The sequence below is a fragment of the Dreissena polymorpha genome, chromosome 2 (genome assembly GCF_020536995.1).
Source record: "Dreissena polymorpha isolate Duluth1 chromosome 2, UMN_Dpol_1.0, whole genome shotgun sequence".
Taxonomy (NCBI): Eukaryota; Metazoa; Mollusca; class Bivalvia; order Myida; family Dreissenidae; genus Dreissena; species Dreissena polymorpha.
In genome coordinates, this window is record NC_068356.1 from 104,622,321 (window position 1) to 104,646,056 (window position 23,736).

The 23,736-nt window shown below is 35.4% G+C and overlaps 4 protein-coding genes across 11 annotated transcripts in view; 1 reads left to right on the forward strand and 3 right to left on the reverse strand.

Annotated features, from left to right (window-relative positions):
- LOC127868344 (anaphase-promoting complex subunit 7-like) overlaps positions 1-3,274 on the reverse strand; it is a 209,300-nt gene extending 206,026 nt beyond the window's left edge. For 2 of the 3 annotated variants that reach the window (XM_052410029.1, XM_052410026.1), the window contains exons 1-2: positions 3,149-3,274; positions 1,395-1,523 (exon numbers count right to left, since the gene is read on the reverse strand). In XM_052410029.1, coding sequence (XP_052265989.1) covers positions 1,395-1,523; positions 3,149-3,223 — 204 coding nt within the window. In that variant the 5' untranslated portion in view covers positions 3,224-3,274. The remainder of the gene's footprint in view (positions 1-1,394; positions 1,524-3,148) is intronic. The other variant, XM_052410027.1, reaches the window with a different exon arrangement.
- Positions 1-23,736, reverse strand: part of LOC127868348 (E3 ubiquitin-protein ligase RNF34-like) — a 179,967-nt gene that overhangs the window by 146,750 nt on the left and 9,481 nt on the right. Inside the window, exon 6 of one of the 2 annotated variants that reach the window (XM_052410034.1) lies at positions 17,426-23,517. The exons of the other annotated variant lie outside the window; for it this stretch is intronic. Within the exon in view, the coding sequence (XP_052265994.1) occupies positions 23,324-23,517 (194 nt within the window). The 3' untranslated portion in view covers positions 17,426-23,323. Of the gene's footprint in view, positions 1-17,425; positions 23,518-23,736 lie in introns of those variants that run through there. 2 annotated transcript variants of the gene reach the window in all.
- LOC127868355 (vacuolar protein sorting-associated protein 29) overlaps positions 1-23,736 on the reverse strand; it is a 198,177-nt gene that overhangs the window by 112,730 nt on the left and 61,711 nt on the right. The window lies entirely within an intron of this gene.
- LOC127868350 (ketohexokinase-like) overlaps positions 1-23,736 on the forward strand; it is a 192,927-nt gene that overhangs the window by 103,006 nt on the left and 66,185 nt on the right. The window lies entirely within an intron of this gene.

Genomic DNA, 23,736 nt, shown 5'->3' on the forward strand with positions numbered 1-23,736 from the left:
CGCCCCGCCCACATAGGCCATGCCCACATACCCACCTAAAATTGCCTTTTACTATAATTTCTTCATTTCTACACTGATTTACTTCAAATTGAAACTGAACATCTCTTAAGACAATAAGGTCAATCTCAACTATGTATGGCCCCTTTACCAACCCTGGGGCGCCCCGCCCATAATAGGCCACACCCACCCAACATTGTTTTTAACTATAATTTCTTTATTTCTACACCGATTCACTTCTAATTGATACTGAACTCTTATGACAATACGGTCAATCTCAACTATGCATGGACCCATTACCAACCATGGGGTTCCCCTGGGTCAAACATGCGGCGTGGGGATACGCGTTGGCCTCTGCCACGCCATTTCTAGTTTATTTTTTAAAAATGGGGGGGGGGGGGGGGGGGAATTGGGAAATTTGTAGTATGTTTCCAAATGGCAAAGTGCCGTTTTCTGGTAGTTTATAAAGAAGGAAAACATTCGCTGGAACAGCTCAGAGCGTCCCAGAGGGTCAATAGCTGGAAGTTGGATTATCGCAACTAGGCCATAATTCTGAAAAAAAAAAAACACAGCCCAAAATCATTTCAGATCATCTCAGTGTTCAATAAATCAATGGGCTCTGAAAACTTCTTCATGGGCTACCAGCAAATCAAAGCAATGGCCCAACAGGCCACTGGATTCATATTTCTTTCTCCCATCAAGCCTTATAACTGAATCTCTGTGCATACCATATTGAAAAAACTTTTAATCTAAATTTTGAAGCATTTTTTGTGAAAAAAGGGACAACACTAATTTCCGAATTAAAGTTAAACCACATGATTTTGCGCTATGTAAAGAACCATTCCCCATTACCAAAATGGTTAACAAGGGACAAAATTGTCACAAAACCAGGTTTTCATTGTGAAAAAAAAATCTGATAAAGGGAGAAAACTCAAACTGAACTTTTGAAATGAACAAACAAAATTAACCCCCTTTGTAAGTTTGTTTAAAAAAAAATAAATATATTTTTAGTCGTGGCGACCTTGACATTGGAGATATTGACGTGATTCTTTCGTGCGACACACCGTACCATGATGGTGAACAAATGTGCCAAATGATTTTTAAATCTCACAATGAATGACATAGTTATGGCCAGGACAAGCTCATTTATGGCCATTTTTGACCTTTGAACTCAAAAGTGTGACCTTGACCTTGGAGATATCGACGTAATTATTTCGCGCGACACACCGTCCAATATGGTGAACAAATGTGCCAAATGATTTTAAAATCTGACAATGAACGACATAGTTATGGCCCGGACAAGCTTGTTCCGCCAGCCCGCCAGCCAGCCCGCCCGCATTCGCCAATCTAATAACCAGTTTTTTCCTTCGGAAAACCTGGTTAAAAATGCTGGTTACCTCTGCTTTAGTGTACTCCCCCAAGTGAAAGAGGGCGTTGCCATGGTATACCAGACATTGGTACTTCTGGGAAATACTGGGCACTTCTGTTTCTGATTGACTGTCACATATTGTCATCAATATGCTTGCCTAGAAATACAACATGCAAAAAGTTTCAGTTTGAAAAACAAAATGACATGACAGTACAGGATAACAAGAGTTGAAGTATGATACCATTATTACACAAACCGTTAACGTTCGATCGATATTATTGCAATACTATTTCATTTCTAATCCATTCTGTAAGAACACGCAGGGCCCTCACACTACTTTGGGGGAAGAGGTCCGCAGCCCTTAGGAGGGGGAATTTTCGCGGCGTTTCCCTTTTTGGGGGATTTTTTTTACTTACTATCTCATTATTTTATCTGTACATGTTTGCACTATATTCATTGCATTTTTCATAATTTAGTATGTTTGAAAATATTAAATTGAAATAGAATTGAGATATAATAATCATGAGACACATCTTTCTATAAAAAAAAAAAAAAAAAAAAAATGTTTTTTTTTTTTAGGGGGAATTTTTCCCCCCAAAAGGGGAAAAAAGTATACTTTTCAGGTGGGGGACTGCCACCGAAATTCAGCGGCAGATTTGATAGATTGAGGGCCCTGACACGATTGAATAAAATTGTGATGACATGCATATTTGATGGGGACCACTGTATCCTTATCAATACAGCAATGAACGAACTAAGTCTTAACTCAGTAATTTAACTCATTTGCTTTGTCACAATCCGAAATAGTAAAAGTTCAATCAGCTTTCTTCAAGTTTCCAATATATGATTTTGATATAGTTTGTTTAACATACCTCCAAAAATGTTTAGGTTCACGTTTTGCTTTTAGAGCAATTCTCTTAAGTCAATTTTTACTATTTTTAACGCTGTCGTTTACACTGTTTAGTATCTTCTTATACAATAGAAAATATGTTTCTCTAAATTTTCAAGTATATAGCCCATGCATGTTGTTTCCTTTTTATTTCTTTCAATACAAAAGGGGTCATCCAACCTGGTTTAGGTTTAAATTCTGGTTCGGGTTAACATTTAGGAACATGAGAATTAACACTTGTTTATATTGATCTGTGAAAGAATTCCACATACCATCAATATCCAAGTTTTCACGCTTTGTTTGCCAATCTATAATCTCCTATTCAGACAGAAAAGATGCCATATCACATTTTGAATATTGAACTTTGTCAGTATTGCTCTGGGTGTATGGTATGCTGCGGCATAGTCAAATACAATAATAGCATGATCACTAACTCCTAAGGATGGCAAAATATTATGTTATCAAGTTATATTATCAACGTCAATTTCATTTTTGCTAATTATAAGGTCCGTCCGAAGTATTACAGGGCTGATTTTAACGGAATCTGATGTGCTTAAGCACATGTTGGTGTAAAAAGTTATCTAGCAGGCACTCAATGAACTTGTATTCTTTATGGGTTTCGGAATTTATAGTACTGTACGTTCGATCGATATTATTTCAATACTATTTCATTTCTAATCTATTCTGTAAGAACACGATTGAATAAAATAGTGATGACTCGCATATTTGATGGGGACCACTGTATCCTTATCAATACAGCAATGAACGAACTAAGTCTTAACTTATGCAAAAGACCCACACTTACGAAAATCTCGCGAAATTGTATGACTAAAGTGACATTTATGTCAGTTAGATACGGAGTATTTATCAAAACAGTCATGAAATATACGTACCAGTTGTTTTAAATCATTGTATAATTCTAAATCGTGCAGCTGCTTTAAATAGTCAAAATAATTCATTTTTATCATTAAATGATTTTTACTTTTCCTTCTTTAACCAATCCTTTCAACCATCCGGATTTCACTACTAGCAATCCAGTTAATAAGCGCCTGTTTGTTTGGTGTGTTATAGTGCAAGCGCGGGAAAACAATTCAATATGTGCCTTGTCTGTCATACGAGGTATTAGCATTTCATTTTCTGTCCTTCCCTATACGGAAGAAATAGTGAAAAAGAAGTTTTAATATATTAAATGGTTACCAAATACTATAACGCCGATCATTCTCATGATTGTTAAGGGATCCAGACATAAGCCCTCCAGGACAACCCCCCCCCCCCCCCCCCCAATGAAAAAATGAACATTTGGACAATACCCCCCCCAGTAGAAATGACAGGTAGGATATAAGCCCCCCAGTGCTTATTTTGCATCTGGAAATTTGCCCCCCAGTGCTTATTTTAGAAGTGGACATTTGCCCCCCAGTGCCTTATTTTCAATGACATTACTCGATTGAGCAGATAATCATGTCCAATTATCACCACCTGATTACTCAAAACCTTTAAGATGATAAACCATTTCTCCAATTACCACCACTTAAAGGCTTAAAGAATGGAAGGGATAAATAAGAATATACGGTGTTACAAAATGATCTTTATTTTGCAATTGGTACTGTTTCACTTCCCTCCTCACCCGTTTCCTCACTTGATCACCCTGTCTCAACCGTTCAAGTTCTGTCAACACATTGATCTGATCCTTTTGAATGCTACTCATACAATACCACAGACTGGGGTTCTTCTGTCCTACTAGATAGGCGAATCCATTGTTCCAAGACTCGCAAATATTGTTGGTACGTGACCCGTCATTCAGAGTCGCTTCATTCACATTCCACATATCAACTGGATACCTGGGATTGTTTGTTCGGGTAACTTTGATCACTCCTCTTGACCCCCGGGTTGACTGGTAAGGACCACTAACATAATAAGTGTCAAAATATTCCAATATTTCACTGAGTTCTTCTGGCACAACTGAGCGCAGGTACCGCATTCCCTCCTGCACACAGTCTGTTGGCAAAAATGCCAATCCATCGATCATTCCACAGAAGTGTTTGATAGACTCATCTTCTTTGTACAGAACCGACAGACCGTCATTTTGAAGTTTTCTCCATGTTGACTGCGTGAGGTGGTAAAAACAACCCTGGATGTTGACCTGAGGACCTAACATAATGTTTATAGCTCTGTGGATTGATATTTCAAAGTCACAAGAGACTTAAGTTGGATTTGGTGTGAGTTCATATCTGTCACAAGCATCCATCACAGCGCCGAACACTTCTTCACACGTAGACTGTTGTCTACTCAAAAGTTGACCTGGGTTCCCACGATTGTTGGCGACACTGGATTTGATCTCTTCTCTGACTTTCATACCTTCTATGGCTAAGTGGTCAGCATCATGACTGTGTGTTGTGGATGATGTGACCATAGTAACCTGACAATATTAAAACAATTATTTAATATTGTAACTAATGATAATAGCAATGAAACATTTAATTTATTATATATACAATAATTTTGTACAGTTTTGTATAACTGTTTGGAATTTATTATGTAAAGCTTACAAATACTACATTTACCTTTACTTCAAATAATTAAATTTGTGAAGTTATGCAATACTGTCTGGAATTAATTTTGTAAATTGCTATTTTAAAAGTTATGATAGCAATGATAACAAATAGTATTTTATTATTATACTTACATTAAGATCAGTTGTCAAGGTTCCTTAACATGAAGCGCTTCTGCGCTTGGAACATTCCCAATGTATTGATTCTTTACGAGACTTCTTTTTGGTGTAAGAGTACCCATCCTTCAGTTATTTCACAGACCCTTTATTACTCTTAATAATTTCCATGATGAAATGTATCATTTGAAATGTGATAGTTCCTTATATACTAAATTTTTGTTAATTATCACTCAAACAATGCAACTACAAAAATAATTGCCTTTAAATGTTGTTATATGTGTTTACTTTAATTATCATTATTTGTACTAAATTATGATAATTATTATTGATAATCCTTTTGATTGATTAACTAAAGAAGCCTTTAATTTTCATCAACAAGTATATGATCAAAGCCACATGTCACACCTTTAACAAGCTGATAATCCCTTTGATTGATTAAATAAAGAACAATTAAAATTCTTTAAGATGTTTGTTTTACCTAAGATAAGGCAATTAAAGTGAGTTTCATGACCTTTTTTATTTCAAATTATAATGATCCAAGTTTCTATGATTATATATTTATGAGATATGAAGCAATACTGAATCCAAATATAGAGACATACTAGTCTAATGGAAACAACATATGATATTAGCACTGGGGGGCAAATGTCCACTTCTAAAATAAGCACTGGGGGGCAAATTTCCAGATGCAAAATAAGCACTGGGGGGCTTATATCCTACCTGTCATTTCTACTGGGGGGGGGGGGGGGTATTGTCCAAATGTTCATTTTTTCATTGGGGGGGGGGGGGTTGTCCTGGGGGGCTTATGCCCTACAATCTTTCGGGTGTCATGTTCAGGGGCGTAGCTAGCATTTTTTTAGCTGTAGGCCCGGGTATGATATATAAAAACGGGGGGAACGGCCGGGGTCCTCCCCCTGTAAAATTTTAAATCCTATAACGCCTGTGGTGAGATTTAAGGCATATCTAGCAAATAATAAGATAAGACTTTGGCCTGTTTTTCTTTGATATTTGACAGAGAACTTAATTTTACTGTATTATCTTTAAACCAGAGAACTAAATTTTAAAACAATATGGAACAAAGAAACATTTAAAAGTGTAACACTCCACGTATTCACTAGTCAAAGCAAGGAATTCTTCCAGATAATAATACGGTCTGCATGTCTATAACAGCACGTTTTTTTGTTCGGCATCAAGGGACCGAACCTACCCAGATTCAGTCAATGGATCGGGATACGGGGACAAGTGCTCCATTTTAATTTTCCGTGGCATAAACATCATTTGAAATGTTTCTAAAAAATCCAACGATAATCGATTACAACTTACTGTAGTCTTGGAAAAGAGACAAGTAGATCTACATGTAGATCTATGTTTACAAACGTGTTACAGCAAGTCACGTGAAAAGTAGCGAGCTAGAATCTATGCACATAGAAAGAAGTAGAGTTGATAATTGGAAGATATGTCCCTTGAACAAGTAACAAGACCAGAATCCATTGTCTGAGGATTATGTCAATATGAAATGCAGATTTCTAACACCTCACCCCCTCAGCGTCAACAATTTAATGTGTTTTTAAAAGTTGAAGCATTTTTTTCATGTTTCAAAGGATTGTAGGCCCGGGCCTGCTGTGCCTAATAGCAGCTACGCCCCGTATGTTTATTCCAGGGTGGTGCTACTGCTATAAATTACGTAGCACACAATTATGTTACTGTTAGTTTTTTATGCAAAGACCTAGAGATTCTCTAGATCTTTGGATTAGGGATTAATAGTAGCTTCATTAAATGTTTTATATGCCACTTATTTTTTAATAAATTGTAAAAATACTTTAAGAACATCATGAGCAAGAGTTTCGTTTTTTTCCTTTAAAGAGGCCTTTTCACAGATTTTGGCATGTATTGAAGCTTGTCATTAAATGCTTTATATTGATAAATTTAAACATTGGACCGAAAAATATCCAGTAAAAAAAACATGAATACAATTAAAAAAGGTAAAAAAAAAAGTAACCGTCAACAGGGCTCGAACCATTGACCACTGGAGTCCTGGAGTAAAGTTTACCGCTTAGACCACTCGACCATCCGTGCTCATGCTATGAACGGATGTATTTTTTACCTATATAAGCAATCCCTGTAGTTTCCCAAAATATAACGACAACAACAGAACTTTCCAAATTATTCAATCATTTCGCGTTGCAACGCTTTATAATTGTCAGGTTTTAAAATCGTCAAAAGAGTAACTTCTTAATTTTATAGGAGCCCACTTCGATTTTTGCCAACGGTCCATCAAAGTTCATATCAATTACCTGGGTAAAATTGTTATGATTTTCCTGCTTTAAAACAGTTAAAAAAGTAATTTAACTCATTTGCTTTGTCACAATCCGAAATAGTAAAAGTTCAATCAGCTTTCTTCAAGTTTCCAATATATGATTTTGATATAGTTTGTTTAACATACCTCCAAAAATGTTTAGGTTCACGTTTTGCATATAGAGCAATTCTCTAAGTCAATTTTTACTATTTTTAACGCTGTCATTTACACTGTTTAGTATCTTCTTGTACAATAGAAAATATGTTTCTCTTTTAATTTTCAAGTATTTAGCCCATGCATGTTGTTTCCTATTTATTTATTTCAATACAAAAGGGGTCATCCAACCTGGTTTAGGTTTACATCCTGGTTCGGGTTAACATTTAGGAACATGAGAATTAACACTTGTTTATACTGATCTGTGGAAGAATTCCACATACCATCAATATCCAAGTTTTCACGCTTCGTTTGCCAATCTATAATCTCCTATTCAGACAGGAAAGATGCCATGTCACATTTTGAGTATTGAACTTTGTCAGTATTGCTCTGGGTGTACGGTATGCTGCGGCATAGTCAAATACAATAATAGCATGATCACTAACTCCTAAGGATGGCAAAATATTATGTTATCAAGTTATATTATCAACGTCAATTTCATTTTTGCTAATTATAAGGTCCGTCCGGAGTATTACAGGGCTGATTTTAACGGAATCTGATGTGCTTAAGCACATGTTGGTGTAAAAAGTTATCTAGCAGGCACTCAATGAACTTGTATTCTTTATGGGTTTCGGAATTTATAGTACTGTACGAATGCTAATCTATAGTTTTCATGTTGAAATCTCCAGTAATTAGAAGTATATCACTAGTCTGTGATGCTTCATTTATCACCTTAATTAGGTATTCACACATTTATGGCGAGGTTTGGGACCGATTTATATATGCAATTCTAACGTTAACATTATTATCATATTTCCAGTAACACCAAGAATCATCATAGTAAAGCGAGTTTAAACGGTCGTTTGATGTCACATTTAGTCTAAGACGTGCATAAATGTGCACGCCACGGCCCCTCTCACTACTTGCAAAAGAGTCATAGCCATCAATTTGGAACAAAACTGATGCGCAGGATACATCAATGTCTAATTTAGGAAGGAGGCGTGTCACAAATATAATGTCTGGCTTTTCTTGACATATTATGTCATTTAATTCATCTAATTCATTGCGTAACTGGTCAGCATTAGTGTAAATACACTTGACACTAGATTCTACTATCCTCCTGCAACATTACTTCTATAGTCTCTGTTCCCAACTCAGCCCTGAATAAATTACTTTTAGGTCAGGCGTAATATATATCGTAACCAACATTGGACCATTTTCATTTTCTTTCTTCCCTATTAGAACTGTGTCGCCGTCTTCGTCTACGTGTTACTCCCGAGCAATAAATTCTGACTATAACTGGGAGGCGCTGTCAAGAAAACTGTGTTAAAAATAAGATATTAGTGCTGGTTAAAAGATGAAAGTTCAAAGATAATAAAAGTGTGCAGGATTAAAAACATAGTTAGGTGGCTATAGACTGTTACTGTCACCAGCCTATCTTTTAAGATATCTAGGCTGGGACTTGACCTGGTATGGGAGACTATTCCAATGCCTTAGGGTTCTGGGGAAGAAGGAGTTAAGGTGGTACTGGGAACGGGAATGAAGGATTAGGAAGTTCAAGTTACGGATAGGGGTGAGGTGGTCATGGTCAACATAAACTAGGTTATACATGTACTGAATTTTATAGAGTAAGATGAGAGAGGTTTGGAGTCTGCGGCTTTCTAGGGTTGGCCAACCAAGATCATTTAACATGTGAGTTACGCTACTTTGGAAGTTATAGTTGTTACAAATATATCTAGCCGCAGCTCTTTATACACTTTCTATATTGTAAGTAAGGTTTTACTGCCAAGGGTGCCAAATTACAGAGCAGTATTCTAGTTGGGGTCTAACATTTGTGAAATAGGCTGTAGTTTTTATTTTCTTAATTTGAGTTTTGATGTTTCTCTGTATGAATCTAAGAGAGTTTTTTGCCTTGGATGTTCTCTTATTGATGTGATGGGTCAAGTTTAAGTCCTTTGAGATGGTAACTCCAAGGTACTTAGCAGTTTCAGCGGATTTAAGGGTTTTATCATGAAAAGTGTATTGGAAGATGGTGGGGTTCTTTTTACGGGTGATCCTTAGGACCTCACACTTGTCCGGGTTGAACTCCATAGCCCAGTCCCGCTCCCAGCCTTCAAGTCTCAGCAAGTCTTCTTGTAGTTGGTTTGCGTCTGTCTGTCCCTTTATTGTTAGGTAGACTATTGTGTCATCCGCAAATAACATTGTCTTACTTTTGACTGTTTCTGGCAAGTCATTGATGTATGCCTGATAAGACTTTATGCTTATCTTGTACAGATACAATGGTTACTTTCAACAGCCTGATTTTACAAGATACAAGATACAAACTTTTATTTCAAGTCAGTTTACAATAAATAACAGTATAACATTAGCTATGTATAGCTAATAGCTACAAATACACCTTTCATGATAAAACCCTTAAATCTGCTGAAACTGCTAAGTACATTGGAGTTACCATCTCAAAGGACTTAAACTTGACCCATCACATTAATAAGATAACCTCCAAGGCAAAAAAACTCTAAGATTCATACAGAGAAACATCAAAACTCAAAATAAGAAAATAAAAACTACAGCCTATTTCACATATGTTAGACCCCAACTAGAATACTGCTCTGTAATTTGGCACCCTTGGCAGTAAAACCTTACTTACAATATAGAAAGTGTATAAAGAGCTGCGGCTAGATATGTTTGTAATAACTATAACTTCCAAAGTAGCGTAACCCACATGTTAAATGATCTTGGTTGGCCCACCCTAGAAAGCCGCAGACTCCAAACCTCTCTCATCTTACTCTATAAAATTCAGTACATGTATAACCTAGTTTATGTTGACCATGACCACCTCACCCCTACCCGTAACTTGAACTTCCTAATCCTTCATTCCCGTTCCCAGTACCACATTAACTCCTTCTTCCCCAGAACCCTAAGGCATTGGAATAGTCTCCCATACCAGGTCAAGTCCCAGCCTAGATATCTTCAAAGATAGGCTGGTGACAGTAACAGTCTAGCCACCTAACTATGTTTTTAATCTTGCACACTTTTATCTTTGAACTTTCATCTTTTAACCTGCACTAATATCTTATTTTTAACACAGTTTTCTTGACAGCGCCTCCCAGTTAAAGTCAGAATTTATTGCTCGGGAGTAACACGTAGACGAAGACGGCATCAAACTTCTAATAGGGAAAAAAGAAAATGAAAATGGTCCAATGTTGGTTACGATATATATTACGCCTGACCTAAAAGTAATTTATTCAGGGCTGAGTTGGGAACAGAGACTATAGAAGTAATGTTGCAGGAGGATAGTAGAATCTAGTGTCAAGTGTATTTACACTAATGCTGACCAGTTACGCAATGAATTAGATGAATGTCTAATAATATAACATAATATGTCAAGAAAAGCCAGACATTATATTTGTGACACGCCTCCTTCCTAAATTAGACATTGATGTATCCTGTGCATCAGTTTTGTTCCAAATTGATGGCTATGACTCTTTTGCAAGTAGTGAGAGGGGCCGTGGCGTGCACATTTATGCACGTCTTAGTCTAAATGTGACATCAAACGACCGTTTAAACTCGCTTTACTATGATGATTCTTGGTGTTACTGGAAATATGATAATAATGTTAACGTTAGAATTGCATATATAAATCGGTCCCAAACCTCGCCATAAATGTGTGAATACCAAATTAAGGTGATAAATAAAGCATCACAGACAGACTAGTGATAGACTTCTAATTACTGGAGGTTTCAACATGAAAAATATAGATTAGCATTCGTACAGTACTATAAATTCCGAAACCCATAAAGAATACAAGTTCATTGAGTGCCTGCTAGATAACTTTTTACACCAATATGTGCTTAAGCACATCAGATTCCGTTAAAATCAACCCTGTAATACTTCGAACGGACCTTATAATTAGCAAAAATGAAATTGACGTTGATAATATAACTTGATAACATAATATTTTGCCATCCTTAGGAGTTAGTGATCATTCTATTATTGTATTTGACTATGCCGCAGCATACCGTACACCCAGAGCAATACTGACAAAGTTCAATATTCAAAATGTGACATGGCATCTTTCCTGTCTGAATAGGATAGGAGAATATAGATTGGCAAACGAAGCGTGAAAACTTGGATATTGATGGTATGTGGAATTCTTTCACAGATCAGTATTAACAAGTCTTAATTCTCATGTTCCTAAATGTTAACCCGAACCAGAATGTAAACCTAAACCAGGTTGGATGACCCCTTTTGTATTGAAAGTAATAAAAAGGAAAGAACATGCATGGGCTAAATACTTGAAAATTAAAAGAGAAACTTATTTTCTATTGTATAAGAAGATACTAAACAGTGTAAACGACAGCGTTAAAAATAGTAAAAATTGACTTAAGAGAATTGCTCTATATGCAAAACGTGAACCTAAACATTTTTGGAGGTATGTTAAACAAACTATATCAAAATCATATACAATGTATTGGAAACTTGAAGAAAGTGTTTTTACGCAGGAAAATCATAACAATTTTACCCAGGTAATTGATATAAACTTTGATGGACCGTTGGCAAAAATCGAAGTGGGCTCCTATGAAATTAAAAAGTTACTCTTTTGACGATTTTAAAACCTGACAATTATAAAGCGTTGCAACGCGAAATGATTGAATAATTTGGAAAGTTCTGTTGTTGTCGTTATATTTTGGGAAACTACAAGGATTGCTTATATAGGTAAAAAATACATCCGTTCATAGCATGAGCACGGATGGTCGAGTGGTCTAAGCGGGAGACTTTACTCCAGGACTCCAGTGGTCAATGGTTCGAGCCCTGTTGACGTTTACTTTTTTATCCTTTTTTAATTGTATTCATGTTTTTTTACTGGATATTTTTCGGTCCAATGTTTAAATTTTTCAATATAAAGCATTTAATGACAAGCTTCAATACATGCCAAAATCTGTGAAAAGGCCGCTTTAAAGGAAAAAAACGAAACTCTTTCTCATGATGTTCTTAAAGTATTTTTACAATTTATAAAAAAATAAGCGGCATATAAAACATTTTATGAAGCAACTATTAATCCCTAAACCAAAGATCTAGAGAATCTCTAGGTATTTGCATAAACAAACTAACAGTAACATAATTGTGTGCTACGTAATTTAAAAATCATAGCAGTAGCACCACCCTGGAATAAACATAAGGGACGTAGCTGCTATTAAGCACAGCAGGCCCGGCCCTATAATTATTTTTGAAACATGAAAAAAAAGCTTCAACTTCTAAAAACACATTAAATTGTTGACCCTGAGGGGGGTGAGGTGTTAGAAATCTGCATTTCATATTGACATAATCCTCAGACAATGGATTCTGGTCTTGTTACTTGTTCAAGGGACATATCTTCCAATTATCAACTCTACTTCTTTCTATGTGCATAGATTCTAGCTCGCTACTTTTCACGTGACTTGCTGTAACACGTTTGTAAACATAGATCTACATGTAGATCTACTTGTCTCTTTTCCAAGACTACAGTAAGTTGTAATCGATTATCGGTGGATTTTTTTAGAAACATTTCGAATGATGTTTATGACCGCGAAAAATTAAAATGGAGCACTTGCCCCGTATCCCGATCCATTGACTGAATCTGGGTCGGTTCGGTCCCTTGATGCCGAACAAAAAACGTGCTGTTATAGACATGCAGACAGTATTATTATCTGAAAGAATTCCTTGGTTTGACTGGTGAATAAGTGGAGTGTTACACTTTTAAATGTTTCTTTGTTCCATATTGTTTTAAAATTTAGTTTTCTGGTTTAAAGATAATACAGTAAAATTTAGTTCTCTGTCAAATATCAAAGAAAAACAGGCCAAAGTCTTATCTTAAATTATTTGTCTAGATATGCTTTAAATCTCACCACAGGCGTTATAGGATTAAAAAATTTTCAGGGGAGGACCCCCGTTCCCCCAGTTTTTATATATCATACCCGGGCCTACAGCTCAAGAAAATGCTAGCTACGCCCCTGAACATGACACCCAAAATCATGAGAATGATCGGCGTTATAGTATTTGGTAACCATTTAATATATATAAAACTTCTTTTTTACTATTTCTTCCGTACAGGGAAGGACAGAAAATGAAATGCTAATACCTCGTATGACAGACAAGGCACATATTGAATTGTTTTCCCGCGCTTGCACTATAACAACTGGTACGTATATTTCATGACTGTTTTGATTAATACTGCGTATCTTACTGACATAAATCAAAATAAGTTTATTCTTGTCACTTTAGTCATACAATTTCGCGAGATCTTCGTGTGGGTCTTTTTCCTAAGTTAAGACTTAGTTCGTTCATTGCTGTATTGATAAGGATACAGTGGTCCCCATCAAATATGCATGTCATCACTATTTTATTCAATCGTGTTCTTACAGAATGGACAAGAAATGAAATAGTATTGAAATAATATCGATCGAACGTTAACGGTTTGTGTAATAATGGTTTCATCTCCGTTGGAATGTCTTTGGACTACAAAATCGAGGATTGCTTGATAAGATTTGTGCAATGTTAACATAACGTTTGTGGGGATTGGTCTTGAACTAATTTTTACGGCCATTCATTATCCTTATATGGTTATAACAAATACATTTTTGACAGATTTTTGTATTAAACCTTGTTTAGTAAGAGCTTTGTTTGAAGCATAACAAAAACTGTAAATATTTTATTTAATTGTTACTGCATATCGCTGTATAATGGTAATGAAAGATATTTATACAGAAAGTTTGACTTAATTGGATTTACTTCGGATTGGGAAATTATATATATTTGAAGGATGTAATGTTGAAGAAATGTGGGCTATATTCACTAGTAAATATGATCACTGTGTAAAATAATGTCCCTAAAAGTAAGCCTAAAAAGGGCTACAAGCCAAAACCCTTATGGATGACTAATGAGCCATTATTACTTATTTAAAGAAAACGTCATGATTGGAACAAATACCTAGCAACGAGAAGATTTGATGATTTTGAAGAGTATAAACTGTACAGAAATAGAACAAATTAATGTGTTTAAAATACAAAGAGAAACTATGAAAGAAAAATATCCCAGAAAATTTAAAATGAACCTAAACAGTTTTGGAGGTATGTCAAGAGTAAAACAAAATCTTTAGTTGGGGTTTTTGACTTAAAAACAGACAGTGGTGAATTTACCAAATCAGACATTGAGAAAGCGGAAATGTTAAATGCATTTTTCTTAAATGTGTTTACAAAAAACAACAACATAGAAACAGTACCTAATGTTACAGACTAGGAAGTATTAAGCAACCTTACAGTTGTCAATGTATCTGAAGAAGCCGTTTTAAAATTGTTAATTGAATTTGATGAAAGCAACTCTATGGGGCCGGACAATATGAATCCGGTTCTGCTAAAGAGTATGGCAGATGTTTTTGTAAAACAATTTACATTAATTTTTATCAAATCGGTATCATCTGGTATAGTTCCGTCTACATGGAAAGAAGCTCGAATCACCCCTTTGTTTTAAAAAAGAAGCATATCTGATGTAAGCAATTACCGTCCAGTAAGTCTTACATCCATTGTATGCAAGATGCTCGATAGCATCAATCACAGTGACTTGCTGCCAGATCAACAATTTGGTTTTCGAAGTGGAAGATCAACCTCACTTCAGCGACTTAACGTTATTGAAAAATGGACAGAACATGTTGTACGTTATCAAAGTTGGGATACAATATATTTTGCCCTGACCAAGGCCTTTTACAAAGTGGCTCACCAACGATTTCTGACGAAGATATCATCCTATGGAATAAAGGGCACCTTATAATCTTGGCTTAGTAGCTTTTTATTGGGCCGTCAACAGTATGTTTCAATTAAAGGTTACTCTTCCCAATGGAAACGAGTCGAGACTGGAGTACCCCAGTGCCCTGGAGCCCATACTATTTATAATCTATGTAAATGATAATCCCTATATTGCTTAAAATCATACATGGATATTCGCTGATGACACAAAACTCTTTACTACAACGGATGAAAAAGACATACTGCAAAACGATTTAAACAATCAAACAAAATGGGCGGATTAATGGGAACTTTCATTTAATGATGATAAATGTTAAGGAATCCATTACGGACATAACTACCCTGATTATACCATGAACAACGAGACTTAAGAATCTGTAAAAGAAGACACAGACCTTGGAGTAACCTTCACCAGATATCTTAAATTTAGTCAACACATAAATAAGAAGATAAATCGAGCCAACAGTATACTAGCAGTTATAAAAGGGTCTTTTGGATATCTTGATAACTACTCCTTCTTGAGACTTTACACTGCATTGGCGAGGACCTGGAATTTGCTAATTTAGTTTGGCACCCATACCTCCGTAAGGATATTGAGAGCATTGAGCGGGTCCAAAAGAGGGCGACAAAACTTGTTCCGAACATAAGAGATCTGCCATACCAGACCTGACTATAAGAACTTAAGTTACCTATACTAGCAGGGGAGAATACGAGGGGATATGATTCAGACATTTAAGCTTGTTGAGATTCTTGACGATTGACCTGTTGAAAATGTTTTTACTACATCAAAATTTGTCAGAAGAGTACACTCCCTGAAACTTGAAAAACCAAGATGTACACTTTCATTTACACTGAACCAGATCTCCAACATAGTTATAAATGTATGGAACACTTTACCCAAGCATGTTGTGGATGCAGAAACCCTGAATAGTTTCAAAAAACGCTTAGACACTGACAAGAACATATGTTGTATGAGTACTAAATGAAAAAGTGATGTGTTTGAGAAAAACTTTGCCCCCCTTTTCGGCGATTTTGACCCATTTACTTGACGTTTGACCTTGAGGGATGACCTTGACCTTTCACTACTCAAAATGTGCAGGTCCATGAGATACACATGCATGCCAAATATCAAGTTGCTATCTTCAACATTGCAAAAGTAATGACCAAGATTAAAGTTTTGGACAGACACACACAATGGCATACAGGCCAAAAAAACAATATACCCCCTCTTCTTCGAAGAAGGAGGCATACAAATGTGTTAGATATCTTAACAGTAAACCATACTAAATACACTCTTATCAGTCACCACATCATATTATTTTAAATACCAAACAAAGCTGGTCTATACGAAGTTCGCCTGACGGAGGGCTAAAACGTGACGATGTCCTTACATATGTGCCCGAAAACCACCCAACAGGTATCCTCTACAGGTTACCACACTAATGTGGGGTTTTCTGGTTATTTCCCTTCTATTACGACTTACTTTTCGCCATAAACTTGAGTTTGACAGCAGCTCGTCACTGCGCTTGTCCAGCACATAAAGATACAAACATGAGGAAATGAACAAAAGGATAAACCATTGCAAAATTAGTCTGGCAAAACAAAAACCGGGTTGAACTCGAGTTCCCAGGTGACGTCATTCAAGTTTAACGGGACTCAGTTGTGATGCTCGTGTTACTCGATTACACGTGTAAATTCAACCTATGTGAACGCACTCATTAGGCCTACTCCAGGTTAGGCTTGATTTTGGAGGAAAAACTAATACATGTGGGTGAAACAAATCTAACACGTCAAAAAAACTGTCAAAACCACAACCGAATCAACCGTAATTATTTAAATAAAATGCCATTGCTGGATTTAATGGGACAGGAGTTTTTGCAATACGGATTATATAGTCATTGGTGAGAATATTAAGAAAGAAATATATATACAAAACTAAAAAGTGCAATGCGCAAACAAGAACGTGAACAATATACTTATGTATCCTACTATAGGCTTTCGGTTAAGTTATACATGCTTTTTTAAACACAATTTATGAACTGTAATTTTGGATTATGCATGAAGTAGTTTTAATTCTCATAACAAGGGCCAATATCCGAAAATGTTTTTCAGTGATAGTGCTTTGCAATAAACGCTTTCATGCTGTCAAAAATAGACCTCATTTAACTGAAACTGAAAGGCACATGTGTGACATTGTTTTTAAAGACCCCGAATTGAAGCACCTTTCATTGGCGACTAGTGTTATTGTTCAATACAATATTGAGTAACACTTAAACAAGAACAACAATCAGTTTATTTGCATATATATAAATATAAATATTCATGAGTTTAATTGTCAGTGTCATAATAATAGGTGTGTAAACTAAATTCTTTGTTAAAATAACATTTTTAATAAACAATGAATGAAAAAAGAATAGTGGTAGAACTAGATTTAAACAATTATAATCAAGTAAATAGTCTGTCTTTCACAAGAATACCATTATGGGCCTTAAGCGCTCACCCAAGTTCAAAGACACCAATCATTGAAGATTTGACCACACGATCTGGTTTTTGCCATACGATCTGGTTTTTGCCACACTTTACCTAGATTCAAACATGACGTTCATATTGCCAAGACAAAACATTCTGACCTTTTCCAGATTCCAACATGACCTTTGTATTGTCAAGATAAACATTTTGACAATTTTCGTACAGAACATAAATGTTGCACAAGAAAGGCAACAATTAAGCCTGATAACTCGTTTTTTGGAGCATATGACCATAATTTAATTTCAAGTTACCCAGTTTCAAACTCAGCCAAGACATCATTGGGATAAATCTTCTGACCAAGTTTCATTAAAATTGGACAATTATTGTGGCATCTACAGAGTAGATCTAACCAAGGTAAATCTTGATAATGGAAGACAAACAAAAGGCGACAAAAGCAAATTGTCCTCAGGCTACTTAAAATTAACATAATTTAATATAACTTAATTAAACAATGTTCAATCAATATCTTGTATAAATAGACATTTTAAACGCCCAAAAGCGCTGTATAGTAAGGTTACTTACAAAGGCTTATAGTTAGCACTGCTTTCTTTAAAACTTTAATTGTTAATAAGATTTCACATATATGTTTCAATCCCTGCAACAAAAACCATATCTAGATTCAACTGTAAATAAAAGTGTAAAACAGCTAAAATATAAATAACAATTAGTCATTTTATAAGGTCAATATAGGCCAATACTGATTGTCAAAGGGGCTTTCTTTGTGTAAACAATAATCTTTCACAGCAAAAAACAGAAAGCATATTTTATCAGATATGGTCACTCCATATAAAGAAGTGACACATTAACCCTGGAGAAAAACAAAAAAACACAAGAAATAAAACATAAGAAGAGAATTTCAGCAAGTAATTGATCCTTACCCATACTTCGTATTCATAAATTATATGTAAAAAAATGTGTATGTATAAGGATTTCTCAATTAAAGTCTTGTTCACTGGTTATTAAGGGCTGTCGTAACATAGTGGATATTTTGTTTGCAAAGGAACCTGGAGGTCACAAGTGGGATCACCACTGTTGGAGTGTTTTTTGGATCTCCTCCATAGAAACCAAGTACCGCTTCTAGTCCCAGGAAACGACCTCAAGAGCATTTCAAATAAGAAGTAAGTACTTTAAATGCAATTAATACAAAATAAATAGTTTAAACTGAACTATAAACTGGTAACAATGATTCACTAGTTTTAGGAAAGTGTTATCAAAGTACAAGTAGTAGAAACAGATGTGCTTGTTAATTGAAACTTTCAATTAACAACCAAATCTCAGACTAAGTACTATTTTACATCACATCACATCATTCTGAATGAATTCATGGTATAAGCTCCATTTATAGCCTGTTCACATGGTTTTCAAATAATGCAGAATTAGTTGTTAGTCTTTTCTAAGACTAAGAATAGATTACTGACTAACTGTTGATTGAGTGTTCATATATTCACGGAATTAGCCAAGTAATAAAGCATTATCTTTAAAAATAGCTACAATATTTCCTTCATTGAACCCAATAAGGAAGAGCCAACGTGAGAATTTTGAAAACAAGAGCACCGCATAACCGGTGCCACACTCGGCTGCGAAAGCTTGTCAGAATATTTTTTTAGAGGTCACAGTGACCTTGACCTTTGAACTAGTGACCCAAAAATGGGTGTGGCGTGTATAACTCATCAACGTGCATCTACATATGAAGTTTCAAAGTTGTAGGTGGAAGCACTGTGACTTTAGAGCCTATTTTAAAGTTTTATATTAGAGGTCACAGTGACCTTGACATTTGACCTAGTGATCCAAAAATGGGTGTGGCGTGTAGAACTCATATAGGTGCATCTACATATGAAGTTTTTAAAGTTGTAGGTGGAAGCACTTTGACTTTAGAACCAATATTAAGGTTTTAGCACGATGCCTACGGCGGACAGCTGACAGCGGACGACAAGCTGGCTATGACAATACCTCGGGTTTTCTCCGAAAACAGCCGAGCTAAAAATTAATTTGGCTAAACAAAATAGACAATTGTGGCGGTAATAAATGTGCACAGAAAAATGTTATACGTTTTTCATGTAAACATTTAAGTATATAAATTGGTTAACTGGTCTTGTCTCAACTTATTATGAACATGCTGCAAATAAATGGACAGTATTCCAAATCTTGACCATTAAAGAATTATAGAATGAAAGTAAAAAGTTGGTCGCCAAATCAAAGTCTCAAAATTTACTTTGAAAGACAGCAAATGATGAGCTAATCAAAAACCACCATAGTCTATGGTGAATTCCAACTTAAAAATACAGTTAAAAATCACTCACAGCAATATGATTGTATTTTGTTACATAACAAACATACATGTAGATACAAACAATATTCCTGGTCGTTTGGTTTGGCATAGGCATGCCAAAATGGTTATAAAAATTAATGAATAATAAATATGAATGTGATGGTTAAATAATTATGCTGCAAAACAAAACGTATAAGTTACAATATATTGATTCTCAGTCTGAACCACAATGTATAAAACCAGCCCAATGCTTTACAAACTCTTATCACACTATAAACAGTTGCCCTGTCATATTCCAATTGGGCAATAATACTTTTGTTGTGCATAAATTTCAAAACTTGCTTCTGCGACTGCAAAGTCGGCCAGGTAGTTCTTGAACAGAAGGGCTAGGTGTATACAGATTAATTTATACTTATTGCTTCACAGACAGCGGTTTCTGTTTATGAATGACACACAAACATTAAATGCAGCAATACAGAATTTTAAAAAATTAAAAGTGCAGCTATAAAACTTGTCACTTGTGTTACTTGCATTGTGTATTTTTGATAACTGATGATATGTCTATTTTTTAAAATAAAATATAACATTGGGCATTACAGAGAAACCAAATATGCAGTTTACGGCCTTCACAAAATAATTAATTCTTTTTTTATATAATATTATGCCATTAAAAATCAAACATCGCAGGGTGACTCATGCATGATGTTTTCCATCAAACTGTTGGTATAGCCCATGAGCCTAATTCTATGAAAAAGCTTGCATTTACATATATAAATCATAAATGAATACATACACATTTATAAAAAATGATAACATTGGCATAACGACATATAAGGCAATCATTCAGCCTATACCATTTCTAAACTAGAGCTTTGTCGCAGACGCGACGAATACCCCCACATGCTGCATTGACCCAGATTATTTTGCATGTTGTCTTGACAAAAAACAGCGGACACCATGCTCAATGTTTAAAACACACTAAGTGACCCTGTGACCTAGTTTTTGAACCGGCATGGCCCATGTTCGAACTTGAACTTCACATCATCTAGATACAACTTCTGACAAAGCGTGGTAAAGATCAGATGAAAACTACTTGAATTAGAGAACGAACACCATGCTGAATGTGTAAAACGTACTAAGTAACCATGTGACCCAGTTTTTGATCTGGCATGGCCAATGTTCGAACTTGGCCTTAAGATCATCTAGATACAACTCAAGATATTGGATGAAAACTACTTGAATTAGAGAGCAGACAACATGCTGAATGTTTAAAACACACTAAGTGACCCATTGACCTAGTTTTTGACCTGGCATGACCCATATTCATTCTTGACCTAGACATCATCTAGATACAACTTCTGACCAAGTTTGGTGAAGATCGAATGAAAGCTACTTGAATAAATGACCAGACAGTATGCTCAATGTTTAAAACACAATGACCAAATGACCTAGTTTTTGACCTGCCATGCCCAAAGTTTAAACTTGGCCCAGAAATCATCTAGATACAACTTCTGACCAAGTTTGGTGAAGCTCGGATGAAAACTACTTGAATAAGAGAGTGGACATCATGCTCAATGTTTAAAACACACTAAGTGACCTCATGACCTAGTTTTTGACCCTGAATGACCCACATTTGAACTTGACATACACATCATCTATCGTGATACAACATCTGACCAAGTTTGGTTAAGATCGGATCAACTTGAATTAGAGAGCGGACACTTAATACAGACAGACAGACAGACAAGTTCACTCCTATATACCCCACTAAACTTCGTTTGTTGGGGTATTACTAGTGATTGTCCCAAGGACTATAGTCATTAACATTTTGGCACCCACTTGTTTCTAAATAGAACAAGAGGCCCATGAGGGCCTGAATCGCTCTATTGCTATAAAAAATGTGCAAGTTTGGAAAGAATAAGATGGAAACTGTGTGCTTAAATAATTGGATGAAAACTGTGGAATTAATTGCGTAAACAAGCGGGCTTTCAAAATTTTCTCATATTCAAGGGGAAGTCATTCTGGACTTATTGCTTGGATATTGCTCTTTTTACAAAAGGATTTAAGTCCTCATTGATACAAAGACACTGTGCAAGTTTGCCAAGAATTTGATGAAAATTATGGACTTTATCAAATAAAAAAACTGAATTTTCATTTTTTTCTCAAATTTAAGGGGAGATAATTCTGGACTTATAACTCCGATATTGCTCATTTTCAATAGGGTTTGACTCATCATTCAGATAAAGACACTGCAAGTTGGGAAATGATTGGATGAAAACTGTGGACTTTATTGCGTAAACAAGCCTTATTTCACAATTTTCTCAAATTCAAAGAGAGATAATTCTGAACTTTTGACTCTGATGTTTCCCATTTTCAATAGGGTTCGAGTCCTCATTAATATAAAGACACTGAACAAGTTTGAAAAGAATCAGATGAAAACTGTGGACTTAATCGCGTAAACAAGAAAAAGTCTAACGCACGCACGCACGGGCGACGGAAACCACGCCATGACATAAGCTCTTCAGGCCTTTAGCCAGTAGAGCTAAAAATTATCGCAGTTACAGCATCACACTCTATGAAAGTTCATCAGAAACCAAGCATTCACTAGGGACGCCAATGATTAGTTAATTAAATTTACATTAATATCTTTAAATACAGTGATATCAGTGAAATACAGCATTTAATGGTACTGTTTAAAATGTTATTTCCACCAGTATGACAAAATCTATGCATTATAAAATATGCATAACAACAAGTGCAGGACTGACTACTCTTCAATTATGAATACAAAATTTGGCTTTGTCTACATTTGCAAGTGAAATACTCCAATTTTTGGTATTAAATATCAGCTACATATATACAGCTATATATATATATATATATATATACAGTGCTCTGGTAAACTATATAAAGCTAGAACATAAACAACCTGAGTATAGAAGGATATTGGGGAATAATTTTGGTTCAGAAAATTTATTATGGTTTTACTTATGAATTATTTTAAATTATAGGCATGACACTGTCAATTATTTTCACTTACCAGACAATAATTACTAATACATAACATAAAATATTATGTTTACACTGAATATACAATTTAACATCAACAACAGTATGAAAAAGTAACAATCACAAACAAATTCAATTTAAAACAACATGATAATGTTGAAGCTTTTGCATATGAAATCAAAATTAAACATTAATGTTTTTTTTAAAGCTGTATGGAGCAGAATGTTTTCTTGTATAAAACAAAGTTGAGTGTCCTTAAAAAGTCCAGAAAAGAATTTTAAATTATTATCAAAAATAAATAAAAAATTCCGAACAATATCTAAATACTTTCTTTTACATTTCTTAAACAATGAATTGGTCCTGTTCTTAAGCCTTGAAGATATGTACAGCACGCACAACAAACTGTCTGCACACCGGGCACTCCGAGAGCTGCTTTCCACACTTGGTGCACGAGACCATATGTCCGCACTCCAAGAGCACACAGTCTATAGCTGCATCCATGCAGATCTTGCAAATATCTGACTCGTCACCACCGCTACCACCACCGCCTTGTGCCTCTGCTGAAAAATGGTTTAAAAGTTCATGGTTATGTAGATGTTTCTTAGGACATATAAACATGAACTGAGATTATAGAACTAAAAAAAACTTTACATCCGATATCACAAAGACCATGAATATGTGCCATTTTCAAAATTTTACATTGAACATAGCTGCAGGACTCTGTCTGCAATTAAATTGCTTTCTTTATGTTATTGGAACATTTCAATAGATGGTATCCA